Source organism: Garra rufa, chromosome 4 (genome assembly GCF_049309525.1).
Source record: "Garra rufa chromosome 4, GarRuf1.0, whole genome shotgun sequence".
In the NCBI taxonomy this organism is placed as follows: domain Eukaryota; kingdom Metazoa; phylum Chordata; class Actinopteri; order Cypriniformes; family Cyprinidae; genus Garra; species Garra rufa.
The window spans coordinates 10,694,449-10,715,423 of record NC_133364.1 but is presented as its reverse complement, the minus strand read 5'-3'; the positions used below and the strand labels follow the sequence as shown (position 1 = coordinate 10,715,423).

The 20,975-nt window shown below is 38.8% G+C and overlaps 1 protein-coding gene across 4 annotated transcripts in view; it reads left to right on the top strand.

Moving 5' to 3' along the window:
- Positions 1-19,898, top strand: part of shank3b (SH3 and multiple ankyrin repeat domains 3b) — a 36,708-nt gene extending 16,810 nt beyond the window's left edge. The window contains exons 6-24 of one of the 4 annotated variants that reach the window (XM_073838627.1): positions 92-243; positions 368-535; positions 724-840; positions 2,809-2,886; positions 2,968-3,034; positions 6,376-6,628; positions 8,304-8,467; positions 9,088-9,201; positions 9,309-9,384; positions 9,670-9,752; positions 9,829-9,953; positions 10,893-11,028; positions 12,034-12,114; positions 12,378-12,398; positions 12,798-12,934; positions 14,180-14,285; positions 14,419-16,294; positions 16,473-16,502; positions 17,119-19,898. In XM_073838627.1, coding sequence (XP_073694728.1) covers positions 92-243; positions 368-535; positions 724-840; positions 2,809-2,886; positions 2,968-3,034; positions 6,376-6,628; positions 8,304-8,467; positions 9,088-9,201; positions 9,309-9,384; positions 9,670-9,752; positions 9,829-9,953; positions 10,893-11,028; positions 12,034-12,114; positions 12,378-12,398; positions 12,798-12,934; positions 14,180-14,285; positions 14,419-16,294; positions 16,473-16,502; positions 17,119-17,686 — 4,352 coding nt within the window. In that variant the 3' untranslated portion in view covers positions 17,687-19,898. Of the gene's footprint in view, positions 1-91; positions 244-367; positions 536-723; positions 841-2,808; positions 2,887-2,967; positions 3,035-6,375; positions 6,629-8,303; positions 8,468-9,087; positions 9,202-9,308; positions 9,385-9,669; positions 9,753-9,828; positions 9,954-10,892; positions 11,029-12,033; positions 12,115-12,377; positions 12,399-12,797; positions 12,935-14,179; positions 14,286-14,418; positions 16,295-16,472; positions 16,523-17,118 lie in introns of all 4 variants that reach the window. The other 3 variants (XM_073838631.1, XM_073838628.1, XM_073838629.1) reach the window with 3 other exon arrangements.
- The last annotated feature ends 1,077 nt before the right edge of the window (positions 19,899-20,975 follow it).

Sequence of the window (20,975 nt, the reverse complement as noted above, 5' to 3'; positions counted from 1 at the left end):
GATATTCGACAAAACGAGCCCGTCATTTATCCGCTGAAACGGATCTGACATTTAGCATTTGTAATCATCTCTGCATGTGTGATGTTTCCAGAATCTCCTCTCACTCTCGTGGCCCAGCTGGACACTTGTGCCGATCTGATTAAGGTGTTGAGGAGCGGAGGAGCCCATCTGGACTTCAGAACCAGAGACGGCCTGACGGCGCTGCACAAAGCGGTCCAAACGCACAACCATGTAGCATTGACTGTGAGTTGATGCACTTTCCCTCCCACACGCACAATCCAAAGAAAGACTCATCCTTACACAACTCATCACAAGCTGTTGGGAGTCTGTGCACATATGTCCGTCATGTTTCGTGTGCTATCCGCAGACATTGTTGGATCTGGGGGCGTCTCCAGACTATAAGGACAGTCGTGGGCTTACCCCCCTCTATCACAGTGCCATGGTTGGGGGAGATCCGTACTGCTGCGAGCTGCTGCTCTACGATCACGCCCAGCTGGGCTACAGCGATGAGAACGGCTGGCAGGAGATCCATCAGGTAACGCAAAGACACGTTAGACCCGTCTGATGCTCAGAAATCTCTCATTAAACGTAAAGGAGAGAAAATCTCCCGTGGCTTAAACTTTCATTCTCCAGCGAGACTAAATATATCCTCTTTATTGTTTGCTACACCTGCAGCAGTGGGTGATCCGAGCGTGTTTGTGTGTGTGTGTGTTTGTACCATAGGCTTGTCGTCATGGAAACGTGCAGCACCTTGAGCACCTGTTATTCTATGGAGCGGAAATGAGCGCTCAGAATGCCTCAGGAAACACAGCACTACACCTGTGTGCCCTCTACAACCAGGTACACACACCTATAAACACACACATTATCTATGCTGTACAATCCAGTACATAGTATGCATTTTTGTACACCCATGCATAAAATATAAGGATGACCTCCTAAATATGTCAAAATGTCTGAAATATAACTATAGCGAACTGCATGGAATGCAGTACTTGCACCTGACTCCAGCTTACAGCTTGTGTGTGACAAATGAACCTGAAGTGATATTAACTGCAGTTTTTTAACATCATCTGTCATCTTTCAAAAACATTAACACACACAAGTTCAATTTCAGTCAGGCTAAAACATTAATTTGTAACTTGAAAAAAAAAATGTGAACGCTTTAACAACAAATGGTGTTGAATTTGTAAATTTGTGACCCTGGATCTCAAAAGCATTCATAGGGGTCAATTTTATGAAGTTGAGATTTTAGAAAGCTGAATAAATAAGCTCTCCATTGATGTTAGGATAGGGAAATATTTGGCTGAGATACAACTATTTGAAGATCTGGAATCTGAGGGTGCAAGCAAAAATCTAAATATTGAGAAAATAGCCTTTAAAGTTGTCCAAATTAAGTTCTTAGCAATGCATATTACTAATCAAAAAATACGTTTTGATATAGGAAATTTAAAAATATTTTCATGGGACATGATCTTTACTTAATATCCTAATGATTTTTTGCATTAAAGAAAAATTGATAATTTTGACCCATACAATGTATTCTTGGCTATCGCTACAAATATACCCGTGCTACTTAAGACTGATTTTGTGGTCCAAGGTCACATTTGCTCCAATTTGACTCATTCTAAATTTACATTTAGCCTAAATGTAGGCTACTGTAACATTAGAAATGAATTTTATTCCCCCTGAAATACTTTGGAAATATATTTTGGTATGTGAAGGTTGGAACTAAATATATTTTCTATTGCAAAAATTTCATTGAACTTGCCATTTGCAATATTTTACATTTATTCCAAAATAATACCTCAAGGCAGTAACAATTTGTATTTGTGAACATGATCAGCTATTGTTTTTAATAGTTAACTTTCAACTGTTTAATTTTTCGTAAGTCATCAAAGCTCGGTAAATATTGGTCACAGACACAGAAATTAACTTTAAATTTCACCAAGCTGATTACTCACTAAAAACTCACACAGATCATATTGTCATGCCATTTCAAGTCTTAATGTCCTTGCACACTGAGTCTGAAATTTTCATATTCGTCAAAATTCATACATAACATCACAATGGCTCAGAACTGTCAATACACCTCTCAAAATGCTTGCTACAGAGGCAATGTGTAAACATGATTGACACAATGCAAGGTTGTATAAATTTTTTAACGTGCAAAAATTTCGGGATCAGTTAAGGACCTTAATTTTGACGTAACAAAGTGGCTATAACTAAATGTGTGAGTTGTTTACTTACTTTTTTAAATTACTCTCCCTATTAACGCCATTACATTGTTTATTCAGACTGGTTTCGCAAACGTGGAACGCGCATGAACACAAGAGGCGGGATTTATCACATGAACCAATCACAGCCCTTCATAACCAGCCATTTCCAATCATATCCCATTCATTCTCAATTACCCCCCACCAAACTAACCGCATGCTTTAGCGGGTCTGTTAAAATTCAACGGGCTCAGGGGGCTGTAACTTTACTTGCTGGTTTTGCTGTTGGACAGTTTTTCTTTAGAAAAAAACATTTTCATCCCAATATTTTAAGGAAGCGCTGCCTTCATTGCGTCCTCAGGAAACACAGCTCTAACCATTACATATTTAAAAAAAATATATATATCAGTATACATACTTTACAGTAGGCCATAGTATTTCACTGCAATTGTATATAGTTATTATACTCAGCTGGGCATCAAATCACCTATAAACCATCCACATTTACAGGGTCTGTAATCTCTGTAATCTCCCCTCATGTTTTCTTATGCCCTTACCACCTTTTTCTTTGTTCGCTCTGCCATATCTACAGGAAGGCTGTGCTAGAGTTCTCCTGTTTCGAGGAGCAAATAAAGAAATCAAGAACTACAACAACCAAACAGCATTTCAGGTATGAAACATCTCTCAGCTATTGTTATGGCTCAGCTCTAAATCCGTTCCTATTTCTTAAATTAACACGTTTTTCTGGTAGGTTGCTATCATCGCAGGGAACTTTGACCTGGCAGAAATCATCAAGATTCATAAAACCTCAGATGTTGGTGAGTCGATCAGGATTTCGTTTTCTTCAGGCCTTGAATCTTGGCTCTATTTACTCTGCACCACAACACCATAATACATTTTCGTGGGCTGTCTCGATGAAATCAGTTCACTCTAATTCAAATCCATTATTGGGTGTCATTTCAGATAAAGCCTTGGTTTATTATTTAGTCTTGTGGATGAGGCACAAGTGCTCCTTTCAGAGTAAAAAAGCAGAAATGACAACATAAGAGCGTTTGATCACACGAAGCAGCATAAATCTAGTAACTTTATCACAGCCAGTGTCAAAACAATCCATAAATGCATGATATCTTATTATACTGTTCCTATCAGAGCTCTAACTTTACAATAAGTGATACGTTTGTAGTATTTGTGTATGTGGGCTAATCTTTTTATGATTTGTGTGTGTTTCTCTTTGTAAATCTCAGTCATGCTCTGTGTGATGTAATCTGTGAGTCATCTGTTTGTAATTTTTGTGTAATCTGAGTGTGTTTCACGTGCTGATCTTTCTGTCCGGTCTTTGATTAACTCACCAGTGCAATCCCTGCTTCACACCCAATTTGTGTGTGTGTGTTTTTTTTAACCCCACAGGTTGTGGCTCTGTACACCTGCAGATTTGACGCAACACTTTGTGTTTAAAGTGGTCATATCATGAGAAATCAAATTTTGTTCAGTACACTTTGTTAAGTCCTTCCCAGTCTAAAAAGACCATTTACCAAAACAGAACTAATATAAATCAGATACAGTTTACATTTTGCATTTTCTTGCAGAATGTACAAAAACAATAATTCTTTAGAATGCCCCTGAAGACTGCATACAGTAACGGTAACAGTTAAATACATTGCACAAGATGGTAACTGAATTGTGTGTTGCTTCCTCGAGCATCAGTGACTGTCACCTGTTGTGATAGTTGTGCATGAGTCACTCAGTTGTCAACAGACACTCGATACCTTATTACATGTTTGTGTTCTCAACCACAGTAGCTCAGAGCATGCTGGGAATCCAAGAACTTACTGTACATGAATGGTTTAAGTAAAGAACAGTGGGCAGAGACAAACTGGCGACTCATTCACAACTATCACAAAAGACAATATATAATATACTCAAGGAGGCAACACACACTGGGTGCGTAATTACAGTGAATTGCACAATAGCTTCTTAATACTTACTATAGACTTACATATTGGCAGCACTACATTCTTAAAAATAAAAGTGCTTTAAAAGGTTCTTCAAGCGATGCCATAGAAGAACCATTTTTGGTTCCACAAAGAATCATTCAGTCAAAGGTTATTTAAAGAACCATCTCTTTCTACCTTTTATAATCTGAAGAACCTTCTTTCACCACAAATAACCTTTTGTGAAACAAAGACTCTTCAGATGTTAAAGGTTCTTTATGGAACCATTTAGACAAAAAAAAGGTTCTTCTATGGAATCTTGAAGCATATTTATTTTTAAGAGAGTAGCTGGCTAGTAGTAGTGGCATTTCTCATTAAACGTATATACTGATATACAGTGCCTTGCAAAAGTATTCACACCCCTTCATTTTTTCACGTTTTGTTGCAGCATTATGTTAAACTGCTTTAAATTACTTTTTCCACATCAATCTACATCTCATACACCATAATGACAAAGCACAAAACAGGTTTGTAACAACTTTGCAAATTTATTAGAAATAAAAAACTGAAAAGATCCCATTGCATACGTATTTATAATGTATTTCTGGGACACTCGAAATTTATCTCAGGAGCATTCATATTGCTTCTAGATGTTACTACACTTGGAGTGGAGTTAAACTGTGGCAAATACATTTGAATGAGTATGATTTAGAAAGGCACACACCTCTCAGAAAAGGTCTACCAGCTGAAAATGCATATCAGAGCAAAAACCAAGTCCTGAGGTCAAGATAACTGCCTGTAGAGCTCAGTGACAGACTTGCGTTAAGGCAATGATCTAGGGAAGAGTTCAGGAAAAAATCTGCTGCATTGAAGGTTCACAGAAGCATGTAGCCTCCATTATCCATAATGGAAAACGATTGGAACAACTAGGACTCTAGAAAATGTCTGCCAGCAAATCTGGTTTTTGCTTGCTCATTATTATGGTGAATGGAGTGTAAATTGATGTGGGGAAAAACTAATTTAAAGCAGTTTAACATAATGCTGCAACAAAACAAAATACTTTTGCAAGACACTGTATATATATATATATATATATATATATATATATATATATATATAGAGAGAGAGAGAGAGAGATTCTACAAGTGGTACTTAAACCTATAAACAAATCTATATGAACACAAACCCTACCATTCAACTTTCTGAAGAGTTAAAGTTACAGTAGCAAATTTAATTTAAGGATTGAAATGGTGATAAAAAAATTAAATTACTTTATTTTGATATTTTTGAGTTTTTTTAAGATTTGATATGACCCCTTTAAAGTCTTTATTTATGGTATTTACATCCATAAACCATGAACCATCAAGGACTTGCAGCCCATATGACCTCCACCTGACCATTTAAATCAAAATGAACTAGACGTATTACATTAAAAATCTTAAACAGCAGCAATATGCATCTAAGCCATTCCAACGCTGTGGTTCACAGATGGGGTGCTAGTCTTCAGGTTATGAGTGATTCCTCTCTATCAGCCTGACACAGGTTAATCTGTCCAGCTAGTCTTTTTCTTGATGATAGATTGGACATATCCATACCACCAGCCTCCTGGAGAGTGTTCTTGAGCCATTCGACAGGCGAAAATGGGTTTTATTCACAACTAATAGGATTCTTCAAGAATTCATTACAGTGGTCTCTCTTGTCTAGCAGATCATTTAATGTTTCTGCATGACTTTTTGACGATTTAGGCTGCTGTTTTTTTAGCAAACGGCACACCTTAGCTGAATTTGATCTGGGTGCATATTAAAATATAATTTTCTGAAAAAAAAAAAAAAACGACTTGGGATGGAATAAAAAAAAAACTGTACACAGTGGGATATTAAACAGCTGGATATTAAAAGGACTGCACTTTCTAAATGGTTCTCGGATGTAAGTATGTATATTTAAAGATGAAAGTGCACTTTTATAAACATAATGTGCAGTAGCAAGAGCCAAATGTGTTACAGCATAAATATTATTTTTGTTTCCATAATTAGTGTGTGTGGTGTGAATCTTTTTGTTATAGCTTATGCATGGTGATATCTTTCACAAATTTACATGATTTTATATTACAAGCATGGAGATTTCTCAAATCAAATTAGCTAGTACAGCAGTATTGATGTTGGTAGGCTCTGTGTGGTTTTATGTTAAGTTTGTTTAACTATTTATATGTCGCCATCTTCCTGTAAAAGTGCCTTTCAGGGAGACCCCTTCGTATTCGTCTCGGCGGCGCGCGGTCTGCGTATCCCCACGTCGCTCTCTTATGCGATCGGCCAGTGATAACGCTCTAGATGAGAGTCTGCCAGCTCCCTCTCCGGCCCCCTCCCTTCGCAGCCTACCCCCGCTGGAGCCTGACGACACCACCCCGTCCCAGCGCAGCCCTCAGGCCGCTCACACTCACACGCGCAGCCTCAGGAGACACACCCGCTCAGGAGGACACCTCAGGTGCAGAGTCGTCCTTGATTTGTGATAAATATGATATTTAAGCAAAATTGGATATTTAGCAACATGCCCAGACTGCTCTTTTCCATCAAATTAAATTTAAAATATGCTTTAATTAATTGCAAGTATTTATTTTAAATTATATTTATTTACACCTCGGGTATTTGAGTCCAAACTTTTTTTTTTTTTTTGCTTTTCACAAAATTAGATATTTAAAAAACATGCACAGACTGCTCTTTTCCACAAAAGAAAAATTATTTTTGCTTTATTTTTATTTAAATTATTTGCATTTTATTTATTTATTTATTTGTTTGTTTTCTCCAAACATTTCTTCTTCTTTTTCTCAAAAATAGATATTTAGAAACATGCCCACCCTGATCTTTTCCACAAAAGATTTGCTTTATTTCAAATTTTAATTTAAATGATTTGAATTTTATGTTTTTAATTACACCTCAAATGTGAGTCACCCTTGCCTTCTCCTAAACGCTTATTGCTTTTTCATAAAATTAGATATTTACAAACATGCCCAGACTGCTCTTTTCCAATTTTTATTTTTTAATTTCATTTTTATTTAATTTTTGCTTTATTTAAAATGTTTATTTACATTTATTTTAGACTAGGTTTTACAAACATGCCCAGACGGCTCTTTTCCAAAAATAAACAAATAAATAAAAAATAATAAGAATTATTATTATTATTATTATTATTATTATTATTACTATTATTATTTTACTTCATTTTTGCTTTATTTATTTTTATTTTTAAATGTTTTAATTTTAGTTATTAAATTTATAATAAATAAAAATGTATTATAAATTTATTAAATTATTAATTTGATTTATTTACACCTCAGGTGTGAGACATCCTTGTTTTCTACACCCTTTTTTCTTTTTCACAAAATTAGATGTTTAGAGACATGCCCAAACTGCTCTTTTCAAAAAAAAAAAATGAAAATATAAAAATTTATTATTATTAAATTTTTGCTTTATTTCCATTTTTTTATTATGTAATTTATTTAATTATGTAATTATGTAATTTACTTTTATGCAATTTATTTAATTATTATTTGAATTTAATTTATTTATTTACACCTCCTCATTCTTGTTTTCTCCAAACTTTTTTTTTTTTTTTTTTACAAAATTTTATATTTAGAGACATGCCCAGACTGCTCTTTTCCAAAAAAAAAAAAAATAATAAATAGGATAAATAATAAATTTGAATTCATTTTTGAATTTTGAATTGTATTTATTTATTTACACCTCAGGTGCAAGTCATCCTTTTTTTTGTTATTTATTTATTATTATTATTTTTTTCCCTTTTTCTATTTGAATACAAAGTGAGTTATTTAGCAACATGCCCAGACTGGTCCTTTCCATAAAGTTAATTTTTTATTTTATTTTTATTTTATTTTTTATTTAATTATGTAATCATATTTATATGCAATTTTATTTATGAATAAATCTAAAAAGGACACTTTTTCCCCGTTCAACTAAAACGCATGGCGATTGAAGTATAGTTGCAACATTTATAATATGAGTAAACAGTGCTTATTTGCTCATTAATTATGTGAAATATGATTATTATACTTGATAGTTGCAATTATAATACTAAATATTTAAATAATTAAATAACAATAATTAATAAAGCATTGATTACCTGATATTTCTGCACACTGCAGCCCTGGCAGTCCTGTACAGAGAGAGCCGAGTCCTCCAGCCGTGTCTCGAGGGCCCAAGCGACGGCTGTACAGTGCGGTGCCCGGTCGAACCTTCATCGCTGTCAGCTCCCACACTCCACAGGGCGAGGGTGAGATCACACTCAACCGAGGAGAGAGGGTCAAAGGTCAGTCAGCCAGCCTCTCTGTGTAAGATGCAGCAAAAAAAAAATCACATTATTTTTATGCTGGAGGTTGCTACAATATGTGGCATTCTGAATATTTCTTCAGCTATGGCTCTGTGGACTTTATTAAACACCCTCTAGTCTATTGAAGCTATCTACTTATAGTGTACAGTAGTAAACATATATATATATATATATATATATATATATATATATGCATTGCAGAAATTAGAAATAAAATATCAGACTGTCATGCAAAAGCATGTATATTTGTAGCAATAGCCAACAATACATTATATGGTTCAAAATTATCGATTTTTCTTTTATGCCAAAAATCATTAGGATATTAAGTAAAGATCATGTTCCATGAAGATATTTTGTAAATTTCCTACTATAAATATATCAAAACTTAACTTTTGATTAGTAATATGCATTGCTAAGAACTTCATTTGAACAAGTTTAAAGGCGATTTTCTCAATATTTCGAATTATTTGCACCCTCAGGTTCCAAATAGATGTAGAGTTAATATCTGAGACAAGAAATGCCTGCAGTTGAATAAACATCCATAAATGAGGTAAATATACCAAATACAGCATATAACAGTTTATATGTGTCTCCACTAGTGCTAAGCATAGGTGAAGGTGGATTCTGGGAAGGCTCGGTTAAAGGACGAACTGGCTGGTTTCCTGCTCACTGTGTAGAGGAAGTCCAGATGAGACAATATGACCCACGACTCGGTTAGTGCACACAAACACACACCCACCAACGGCATTATTTTAAAGTATTCTGCAGTATAATGTTCAGATCATATTGTTATTGATGTGGCCACTCATCTGTTTCTCAGAGACAAGAGAGGATCGCACCAAGAGACTTTTTAGGCACTACACTGTTGGCTCCTACGACAACTATACCTCTTACAGGTATAAGCACACACAAACACACACACACATATATATATATAGAGAGAGAGAGAGAGAGAAACAGAGATCATCTGGATGTTCCATGCACTACAGTGCACAGTATACATATTGCAGAAATAATATGGTATTATGCTTCTCCAAACATTGCCTTTCTCTCTCCTTCATCCTGAATAAATAAAATATGGTGCCGGTGTAGGGGATTATGCATATAGCAGGGAGAATCTATGAAGACAGCAAGTTTTAGCAATGCAGCATATCTGACTATTGATTTCTATAAATTCACAGTGATTATGTTATAGAAGAAAAAAGTGCAACCCTGCAGAAGAGAGACAGCGAAGGATTCGGCTTCGTGCTTCGAGGAGCTAAAGGTTTGAAACACACATGCACATGAATGAAATTCACATACAAATGCATATAAAATAACTAAATGCTCTCTCTTGGCAGCTGAGACACCCATAGAAGAGTTCACACCTACTCCTGCTTTTCCTGCCCTGCAATACTTGGAGTCTGTGGACCTGGAAGGGGTGGCATGGAGGGCAGGGTTAAGGACGGGAGATTTCCTCATAGAGGTAAAAAAAAAAATGTTTGATTTATATATACACACAGTTTTAATATTTCAGAAAGACGGTTTTCTTGCTTAAGCAGGAATTTGAATTTTCAAACCTTACTTAATAACTAAATTAACATTTAAAGGGATAAATTCATTTTTCACCTAAAAATGAAAATTCTGTCATTAATTACTCACCCTCATGCCGTTCCAAACCCGTAAGACCTTTGTTGATCTTCGGAACACAAATTAAGATATTTTTGATGAAATCTGAGAGCTTTCTGACCCTGCATAAACAGCAATGCAACTGACACATTCAAGGCCCAGAGAGATAGCAAGGACATCGATAATATAGTCAATGTGACATCAGTGGTTCAACCGTAATGTTATGAAGCTACGAGAATACTTTTTGTGCACAAAGAAGATAAAAAAAAAAACATTGTTGAATAAAGTCACCTTTTGTCCTCAAAAAGTATTCTCGTAGCTTCATACAATTAGGGTTGAACCCCTGTCACATGGACTATTTTAACAATGTCCTTACTAAGTTTCCAGGCCTTGTACATGATAGTTCCCTTGCTGTCTACGCAGGGTCAGAAAGCTCTCAGAGTTCATCAAAAATTATTAATATGTGTTCCGAAAATTAATGAAGGTCTTATGGATTTAGAATGACATGAGGGTGAGTAATTAATGACAGAATTTTCATTTTTGGGTGAATCTTATTTTGACTAATCTGAGAAGTCTCATACATCACCAGAGAGAAGTCTCACATTTGATTAAAAGTTACAAGCTCAATTAAAAAAAAAAAAATGAAATGCATGCATGGATGAATCACTCACAATAAAATCTATAGCATGCATTTGGAAAATTGGGTGAATTTCAATTTCATGCTTATTTTTTTAAACTGAATAATGTCATCATGCATCATGTTTCATCTTTCTCTAATTCTCCCCACATTTGTCAGGTAAATGGGGTAAGCGTAGTAAAGGTGGGACATAGGCAGGTGGTATCGCTGATTCGGCAAGGTGGAAGTCGGCTAGTAATGAAGGTTGTGTCTGTCACACGCAAACCTGACACTGGAGACGTTGTCCGCAAGAAAGGTTTTTGTCCTCACTTTGTTAAAAGAGAAGTTCACTTCTAGAACAAAAATTACAGATAATTTTCACCTCTTTGTCATCCAAGACATTCATGTCTTTCTTTCTTCAGTTGTAAAGAAATTATGTTTTCCGAGGAAAAGATTTAAGTATTTCACTCCATATAGTGGACTTCTATGGTGCCCGCGAGTTTGAACTTCCAAAATGCAGTTTAAATGCAGCTTCAAAGGGCTCTAAGCGATCCCAGCCGAGGAAGAAGGGTCTAATCTAATCTTCTAAAAATTTTTACAATTTATATATTTTTAACCTCAAATGCTCATCTTGTCTAGCTCTGCGTGAACTCTGTGTATTACAGTTCATGACAGTTAGGGTATGTTGAAAAACATCCATCTCATTTTCTCCTCCGATTTCAAAATTGTCCAACATTGCTGCAGAAGTACTGTTTACAAAGTGAACATGCAAAGAAGATCAAACACCCTTTACAACAAAAGGTAAAACAGCGATGTAGGGCAATTTTGAAGTTGGAGGAGAAAATGAGATGGGAGTTTTTCAACATACCCTAGCTGTCTTGAACCGGAATATACAGAGTTCAGGCAGAGCTAGACAAGACGAGCATTTGAGGTAAAAAGTATATAAATTGTATTTTTATTTTAGAAAATGACTGATCGTTTTGCTAGATAAGACCCTTCTTCCTCGGAAAGGATTGTTTAGAGCAGTTTGAAGCTGCATTGAAACTGCATTTTGGAAGTTTAAACTCGCAGGCACCATTGAAGTCCATTATATGGAGAGACATATTGAAATGTTTTCCTCAAGAAACATAGTTTTTTTACGACTGAAGAAAGAAAGACATGAACATCTTGGAAGGGGTGAGTAAATTATCTGTACATTTATGTTCTGGAAGTGAACTTCTCCTTTAATGCATGCACACCATGCATTTTACTTTTTATGTGATTTAGAGAATCCTGCAAAATTTAAATATTGCATTTCTTGTTCTTCCTGATAATCAATTAGCCCCACCACCTCCCAAGAGAGACCCAAGCACCAGCCTGACCCTGCGCTCAAAAAGCATGACTGCCGAACTGGAGGAGCTGGGTAAGACAAATGCTCATACAAACAAACACGGATGCACACACGTCTCAAATAAGTTTAGTTAAAACAGATGCCATCATTATCTTTGAGGGCACGGCACATGTCGGGTCTTTTTTTCCAGGAAAAATGCGTGGAAATAAATGTATTTTCTTTCTGCGAGAATGATACAGCAGTGAATGATTGTGCAGTGATAGCTTTGCTAATGAAAAGTGACTCAATCTATGAGCTAAATCAGGAACTATAGATTTGTCCTTCTTGTCCACAAGCGTCAAGGAGAAGGAGGGGAGGTAAGATATGAAACCAGTGTCATGTTAATGATGTCCTTCCCTGGTTCTATATGCTGGTTAGCATGTGATGTCATGGGTGGATTTATCTAACCTGTTTTTTTTTTTTAGCTTGTGTGTTGTTGCCTGTGACTGCAAAATTGTGAAGTCAATGTATATGTTGTTTTTTCTTTTTGTGGATTGTAGATGGCTAATATGTATGTGTTTTGTGATGTATTTGTGACTGTATATTTGTTTTAGTGTTCCTTCATACATTTGGGATCTGTGTACTTGTATTTTCTGGTGCATTTGGCGACTGTGTTTGGTCTTCTGTGATTTGATCTGAGGAAGGGCCGGTATATTGGTCAGGAATGTGTATTAAGTGTTTCTATATGTGTGTGCATCTGTGTGTATCCCTCACAGAGAAGTTGGATGAGATGTTGAGTTCGCCCAAAGAACCGGTTGTAGTGATGAGGCAACGTCCTGCAGATACGGACTCCAGAGCAGCCACTGTGAAACAGAGACCAACAAGCCGCCGTATCACACAGGCTGAGATCAATGTGAGTCTGATACACATAAACACACACCATTTTAAAGTGAACCTTGATTATTATAACATGTATGGATTAATATATCTAAAAATATATTATATCTCTTACTGAAATATGTGGTAGAAAACCCATGAAAGATTATACATATTTTGGACTATGGGGGGCGCCATTATGTGCTTGGTGGCTATTTGTACCGCAACACAATTCGGAAGACACAACTCTGAAAATAAAATACTAATACGATGACAACAACTACTGAAAGAGCTTACAGGTAGCAATGGAAGTGTAGGCTTAAACCAAATGCTGAACAATTGATTTCCCCCACAAAGAGTTTAAACGCCCTGGATATCGAGTGAAATCTGCACTGAGAAACACCTTCAGTGACTGTGGAATTATGACAAGCATTGGCATGATTACATCCTGCCAGGATGGCATCTAGCATTTCTTGTCTCTGCTGTTTGTAAGCCTTTTCAGTAGCTGTGGTCTACTAAAAGCCTCAAAGGCATCAGGGCTGAAGTGGAGAGAACAAAGACGCAGGTCTTTAGGATGTTTTTTTTGTCCACAGGCATCTTCCCATTCTCCCAGACTTACATTACTGATCTTGTTGCCATTCGACTGAAAATTAAAATCAGAAGACGCACAATGTGGCATTGTATCAGTATTTTCTTTTCCAAGTTGTGTTGCGGTAAATATAGCAACAGGAATCGGCAGTAGCCTACTGAGTGCAGCCATTTCATGTCATTGAAATAATGGCGTCCCATAGTCCAAAATATGTAGAAAACAATGTGGATTTTTTAAATAACGTAAGTCTTTCATGGCTTTTCTATTATATATTTCAGTAAGAAACACCATTTATGTTATACTAAGCCATACAAGTCTTAATATCCGGGGTTTCCTTTAAAAAATGGTGCACTTTCAAAGGTGTTTTTAATATGTTATAAAAAAGAAGTTATAATTATGTTTTCAATAAAACTAAATACAAGAGCCCTTGTTATATATGGCAATATGTAGCATACTATGCATTGTATGCAACAGATGGTGCATATCACCACTGTAGTACCGTAGCCAAATTGTGTTAGTAAAGATTTGGCCGCTGATCAGTTATTGTTTATAATGCATATTGTCTTTAGGTTTAAAAATTGAAATGTATTTCTTTGCGAGCTGATTAATCATAATCTGTGGTTTGTTTGTTGTTCTGGAAGTAACTGAATTCTGGCCAGTATTTGATTATGTATTGTTTTTGTTTGTGTGTAGTCTCTGTTAGAGAGGCAGGGTTTGCCAATAGGTTCAGGAGTGTCCTTGGCTGTGGACAAAAGTCACATGCAGCTGCCTCGGGGAATGTCAAGGACCAAGTCATTTGGTAATGTGCCACACACAAATTCTCGTTTTTCATAAACAAAACCAATGATATAAAAAGGGCTATTAAAACATAATGATCATCAGAGTTTGCTCAAAACAATACACCCACAGTCTCACCGAGAACTGTTTTATAGGTGCTCCTGAAGATGACAGAATCTCAGCCCTGATTGGAGAGCATCGCTTTCCGAGAAGCTCCTCAATGACTGACAGCTTTAGACAAGATAGTATTCCTCCCCCTCCACAGACAGCTCCTCCACCACCTCCAACGCCCTACTTCCTAGATTCAGGGCCACCACCATCCTTTCTTCCACCTCCGCCCCCTTCTCGCGCTGCCAACCAGAGCCGTTCGAGCTTCCGCCCAGGGGCAGAGCCCAAACTCCACGGCCCAGTCACAACAGACCGCCAGCGAAAAACACGCTCCATGATCATTCTTCAGGACACCACCCATTTGCCAGTGGAGCCTGCCCCTATTGCAAGACCACAAACGCCTACCTCCGGAGCTGTTCCTCCTGAACGTGGTCGAAGGCGTGGACCACCTGTGGAGAATCCCTATGCTAATGTAGGTCGTCTAAGTGCGGTCTATACTCCCACCAAGCCCCAGCGTAGAAAGAGTCCACTAGTCAAACAAGGACAAGTTGAGGAGGGAGCCGCTGCTCAGAGTAGTAGAGACCCCTCTCCTTTGGGAGGGTCACGGATTCCCCACAGTAGTCGAGCAGAGCAGTTCCAACAGCAGGTTCTCTCTGAGCGAGCTAGAATCACGCCGCCAGGGGCCCGACGCAGGCCAAGCGTTTTTCTATCTGTAGAAGGGGGTGCAACGGAGCCGCAGACAACCCCGTTACTTTCTCAGTCTCACTCAGTGGATGAGTTGGCCGAGTTGCCTCCGCCTGCACCAATGCTTTCTCCTGGCCCACCACCAGGGGGCACCACTTTCATACACCCTCTTACAGGTCGACCACTGGATCCTTCCTCACCTCTAGCGCTTGCACTGGCTGCACGAGAACGTGCCCTTAGTGGCCGGAATACACCCACTCCTACGCCATCGCCTACACCTTCGCCCACCCAAGGTCGAGCCGTGGAAAGGCCAGAGACAGAAGGAGGAGCCACACCACCTGCTCCTCTTGAGGCTCCTCCATCTAACTCCTGGAGAGATGAACCGGTCAGCATCACAGAAACGGCAAGCCAGGTGACTAGCGGTAGCCCTGGGTCTGGACGAAGCCTGGAAGAGGCACTTGTCCCACCCAGCGTGCAAGGTGTCCAACCTGCGCTGATGGATACAGAACATACCCCACCGGCAGTCCCGCCCACTCTACCTTCCCCTGCCCCTACCCTGTCAAATCTGACTGCTCGAAGTCTGACTATGAGCTCCGAGGAGGATGCAGAGCCTTACACAGTGACACTTCCCCCTGCGTTGCTCTCGTCTAGTGATGAGGAAACCAGAGAGGAGCTTCGGAAGATAGGTCTTGTGCCACCCCCTCAACCCTTTGCTAATGGCCTTCTAATTAAAGAAGCACCCAAAGCCACTTTAAGCATTTCACCTAGCGGATCACGCCCATCGATTGCAAAGACCTCCTCTGGGAAAGCAAGCGATTCTACGGCAGACTCTGGGGTTGAAGACCCACACATGGAGACCACCAGTACTGTTTCCACAGTCTCCAGCATGTCCACTTTGTCTTCAGAGAGCACAGACTCCGCTCATGCTAGCAAACCACGTTCTGGGGTGGGGCGTGGTCGCCCCGCCCATCTCAGGGACCCACTGCTTAAACAGTCATCGGACAGTGAGCTGCTTCCACACCCACCCAGCACAGGCCCCAGCCGTCCACGCTACCTATTCCAAAGACGTTCCAAACTCTGGGGGGAGGAGCCCCGGGCCCAAATGGGTGGGTCTGATGAAAGTCGGCCTGCTGCTATGGGGGCGGAGTTGCTAAGCAAAGACACTCATTCACTGGGGGAGGAGCCACCAATGGGAGCGCCTCTTGACCCTGGCAGGAGATCACCTGTGGGAGGTGCCAGGTAGGAAAGACCTGCTTTAAAAAGTTCTGAGCATATTTTGCACACCTGCATGAAACACAGCACAACTTTCAATATCGTTTAGCAATACACCCACTTGACTGTTGACACCCTTAGCCAAACACCTGGTTAAACTGCCTTACCATAACACACATGTGTGTGTGTCTGTATGTCCTTGCAGATGTGAGGAGAATGGAGGAGAGAGTAAATCGTAGGTTTTTAGCTCTGAGGGTAAAAACAACTCCTTGTCTAACTAACTTTCACTAAACCCTTTACTGCAGCCCTTAATTAAGCTGCAAATGCTACTGTGAGCTTGTTTTAGAGGCTTATGGTAGTTCATTATGCAGTAACTGAGGCATTTCAGCTTCTGTCTGTCTTTGCGCAACGAAACTGGAATTTTCAGTGTACCGCCGAGGGCCCATCAAATTGCTCTTTAACAAAAAGTTAACGAACGAATGTTGAATCTACATTTAGTTCACATTGCTGCATTGATTGTGGTAAGTTTATTGCAGCAAGTTTCGGATGCTTACAAAATGAAACCCGAAAGCATGCTGTGGTGGAAATACTGTGAAATGCTAATGCACCAATTCTTTATACCCTTTCTGAGGACTCCAGTTTTATATTAACTGCTCTAACTGTCATTTTATTGCATTAAGTTCTCACTGCATGCTCTGCACTATTTAAATTTTCACAAACCCCAATGTTTACAGCATTGGATCAGCATTCCTTTTCTCTCACATTAGCATCCCTGTAGTTTCCCAAACGTATTGCAATTAAAACTCTACCTTCCTCTTTTTGACTCGTCTTTTATGTTCTCTCTCTCTTAGACTCTTTAGTAGTTTAGGGGAGCTTCACACCATCTCTCAGCGGAGTTACGGCACCACCTTCACAATCCGGCCTGGCAGCCGATACCCAGTGACCCGCAGGACTCCGAGCCCTGGAGCCACCCCAGAACGGAGTGAACCGCTGGGGCCTGTCCGTACATTCGGCCCCCATCACCACCATCACACAATCCTCAAGTCTTCTAGCCTAAGTTTGCCCCAGGAACCCAAGGAGGTGCGTTTCGTCATGAGGAGTGCCAGCGCTCGAGCCCGCAGCCGTTCTCCATCCCCTTCTCCGTGTGCCTCCCCCTGCCCTTCACCGGTACTGGGAGCCCCTCTCCTGGCCCTGCGGCCTTTCAGACAGCGCCCCCTAGCACTGTGGAGTAAGTATGACGTTGGAGAGTGGCTAGAGAGTGTGGGACTTGGAGAACATCGTGCCCGCTTTTTGGAGCACGAGATTGAAGGCGCCCACCTGCCTGCACTGACCAAGGACGATCTGGCAGAGTTAGGGGTGACACGGGTGGGACACCGAATGAACATCGAGCGTGCACTGAAGCAGTTGCTGGATAGTTGAGGAGAGCCAAAATGCCGGATATAGTCCCATCACAAAATTAATTATTGCTAGTAAAATTTCAAGTCTAACACCATAGATTCCAACCCACTTTCTTAGCATTGCACAGCCCTTATATAATATAGATTTTACCCAAGCACCACCAATTTAACTCCCACAAAACCCACCACGTTTCTTATAGTTTTCCACCTACTTAAGAGTAAAAATAAACATGCTGGACAGGAGTGTGGACCTACTGCGCAATATTTACTATTTACAGCTACAGGTCTAAGAAAATCGAACTGGCCGTGTTTTAAACTGGGTCTTCTGCACAATAACAAATGATATAGCCAGCAAGCAGCCATTTCCTTCACATGCCATGTTTTACAATTAAATGATGATGGTGTGGCAAACATACAGACTTCTCTCAAGTTATCAGAGGAAGTTTAAGAATATCTTCACTGTCTGGATATGTGTGCATTTCCTGCTTCCAGGAGAGAGACTTCTGTGTTTTAGAAAGCAGCGTCAGCTGAAGTGCAAAGGAAAAGAGAAGCGCGTAAATCTCTCCTGTAAACAATGCCAATGCTTCCAAGTGCCCGGAATTTACAGTATGTTCACCGACCATCTTGCAACTCAACAGTAGATAGCCATGTTAATGGTGATTGTAAGATGCACTGCAGCAACTGGACTTGGCATGTGAACGCAACATGTCCAAGTAAGAAAGGATCTGACAATCTGCCCTAAACCAGGAGAATAAAACTTCTCCCAATACAATACAAGTGTGGCCTTGAGGTAATACTGCCGCCATCTAAAATTTGTTAAAGATAGATATTTTCAGTCACTACATTCAATTTTATATGTATATGATATATATGGAGTTATATATTCAAAAAAGACGAATGTATGCGAATAAGGTGAGATATACTTGTCTTATGCCCTGTGAGATTGTGTCATATTTGGTCTTACTTTATATTCGTTCTTTTATTTGTCAATTATCAACCAATACCCTAACATGAACGCAGTTACTCTTTTTTCCCCATGGTATAACTTGTGATTTGTGAGTTATAAACACATAATCTTTGGACTAGTTCATGGTCAGTTATTTAAGAATTTCATAATTACGGACAGACCTTTTTTGTCTATTATGAATAAATGCTCAGTAAGACTGTATGTAGAATAACTGTTTCGTTTACACAGAGGATTTGAAATACTATGGGTTGTAGGAATTTATTTGTTACCTTTTGTAAATGATAACTCGGCACTGGTCGAACATTTCATGCTGATCAATTTGTGAACTCAAGACGTAACGAAGTTTCTTTGCCATGATCTATTTGGTTATGTATTGTGCAATTACTCACTTTGGGATTTATTTCCTATCAAGTCTTTCAGTTTAGAACAATATGAGCAAAATATGCTCTCTAAGGGCTTTTAACATAAAGAAATTTAATTGTTATTAAAAATGTTTTAATGCAGACTGCTAAACTGGCAAGTCTACAACTTAAAGTAATAACGTGACACATATTTATGGGCCTTAAAAAGCAGTGTGTCCCTGACCCTAATGACCTGGGAATATTTTCTCTGTTTCAAAGTGTCCATTTTTATTCTAGTACAACCAAATCACTAAAAGTAATCTGATTACAATCATATCTACTGTGAATATAGTTATTTTTCCCCAAGATTGTCATATAATCAAGCAAATGTTGAGATTATATTGTGTCAAAAAAATATCTGGTAACTAGCTTGACTGGTTTGTGTTTGGTAAGCTGGAACAGTAGGCGTTGCTGTGGTTTACACGTTTAACTAACAGATGAACTTTGCCAACAGAGGAGAAAAATCCTCACACTTGTCACTCCTCCAGTTGGCCAATTTGCACAAAGATGTGGGTGCTACTGTTTATAAGCCATCTGCATAAAATATTAATGTACTTCCCTCATCTGTCCCTGTCCTTCTCCCTCTCTTCCGATCCTCACTCATTTACACTCTCAAACACAATTATGTAATTAATTACTGGTGTAAGAGAAGGGTGTGGCAGCCATGTTCTTTCAGTTTATCACTTTTAGGAGCCCTTTCTTCTGTTGTTGACTTCTTTTTTTGTATTCTTTGTTGGATGAAGTGATTTGAGGATCAAGCTTTTGGACATGTTTGCTTTACAATGAGAAAATGTACACAAAAATATTATTTGACTTGTCTGTTATTAAAGATCATCTCTCAGGCTGTGGGGATTAATCGAATAATACATCATCCTTCTGTGGAGAAAAAGAACAGGGTTGGGTTTGTTACTCTATTCATTTTAAGATGTGTGTGTGTGTGCGTGTACCTGGTATTCATCACGTTATAGTAATACCAGTAGATTTTGACCTTGTGGGGACATTTCTCAGGTCCCCATGAGGAAACAGGCTTATAAATCATACACAATGAGTATTTTTGAGGAAGTAAAAGTGTGCACAATCTCCTGTGAGGGCTAGGTTTAGGCGTAGGGTAGGTGTAGGGCGATAGAAAGTACGGTTTGTACAGTATGAAAACCATTACGCCTATGGAATGTCCCCATAAAACATGTAAACCCAACATGTGTGTGTGTGTGTGTGTGTGTGTGTGTACCTGGTATTCATCACGTTATGGGGACCAAATGTCCCCACAAGGATAGTAATACCAGTAGATTTTGACCTTGTGGGGACATTTCTTAGGTCCCCATGAGGAAACAGGCTTATAAATCATGCACAATGAGTTTTTTGAGGAAGTAAAAGTGTGCACAATCTCCTGTGAGGGCTAGGTTTAGGTGTAGGGTAGGTGTAGGGCCATAGAAAATACGGTTTGTACAGTATGAAAACCATTACGCCTATGGAATATCCCCATAAAACATGTAAACCCAACATGCATGTGTGTGTGTGTGTGTGCGTGTGCGTGTGTGTGTGTGTGTGTGTGTGTGTGTGTGTGTGTGTGTGTGTGAACAAAAATGAACATATGTCACCCTGGACCACAAAACCAGTCGTAAGTAGCATGGGTATATTTGTAGCAATAGTCAAAAATAGATTGTATGGGTCAAATTGTTTATTTTAAGCCAAATATCATTAGGATATTAAGTAAAGATCATGCTCCATTAAGGTATTTTGTAAATTTACTATTGTAAATGTAATGCATTGCAAGAACTTCATTTGGACAACTTTAAAGGCGATTTTCTCAGTATTTTGATTTTTTTGCACCCTCAGATTCCAGATTTTTAAATAGTTGTACCTTGAACAAACATTGTCCTATTCTAACAAACCACACATCAACGGAAATGTATGTATTCATCTTTCAAATTATGTATCAATCT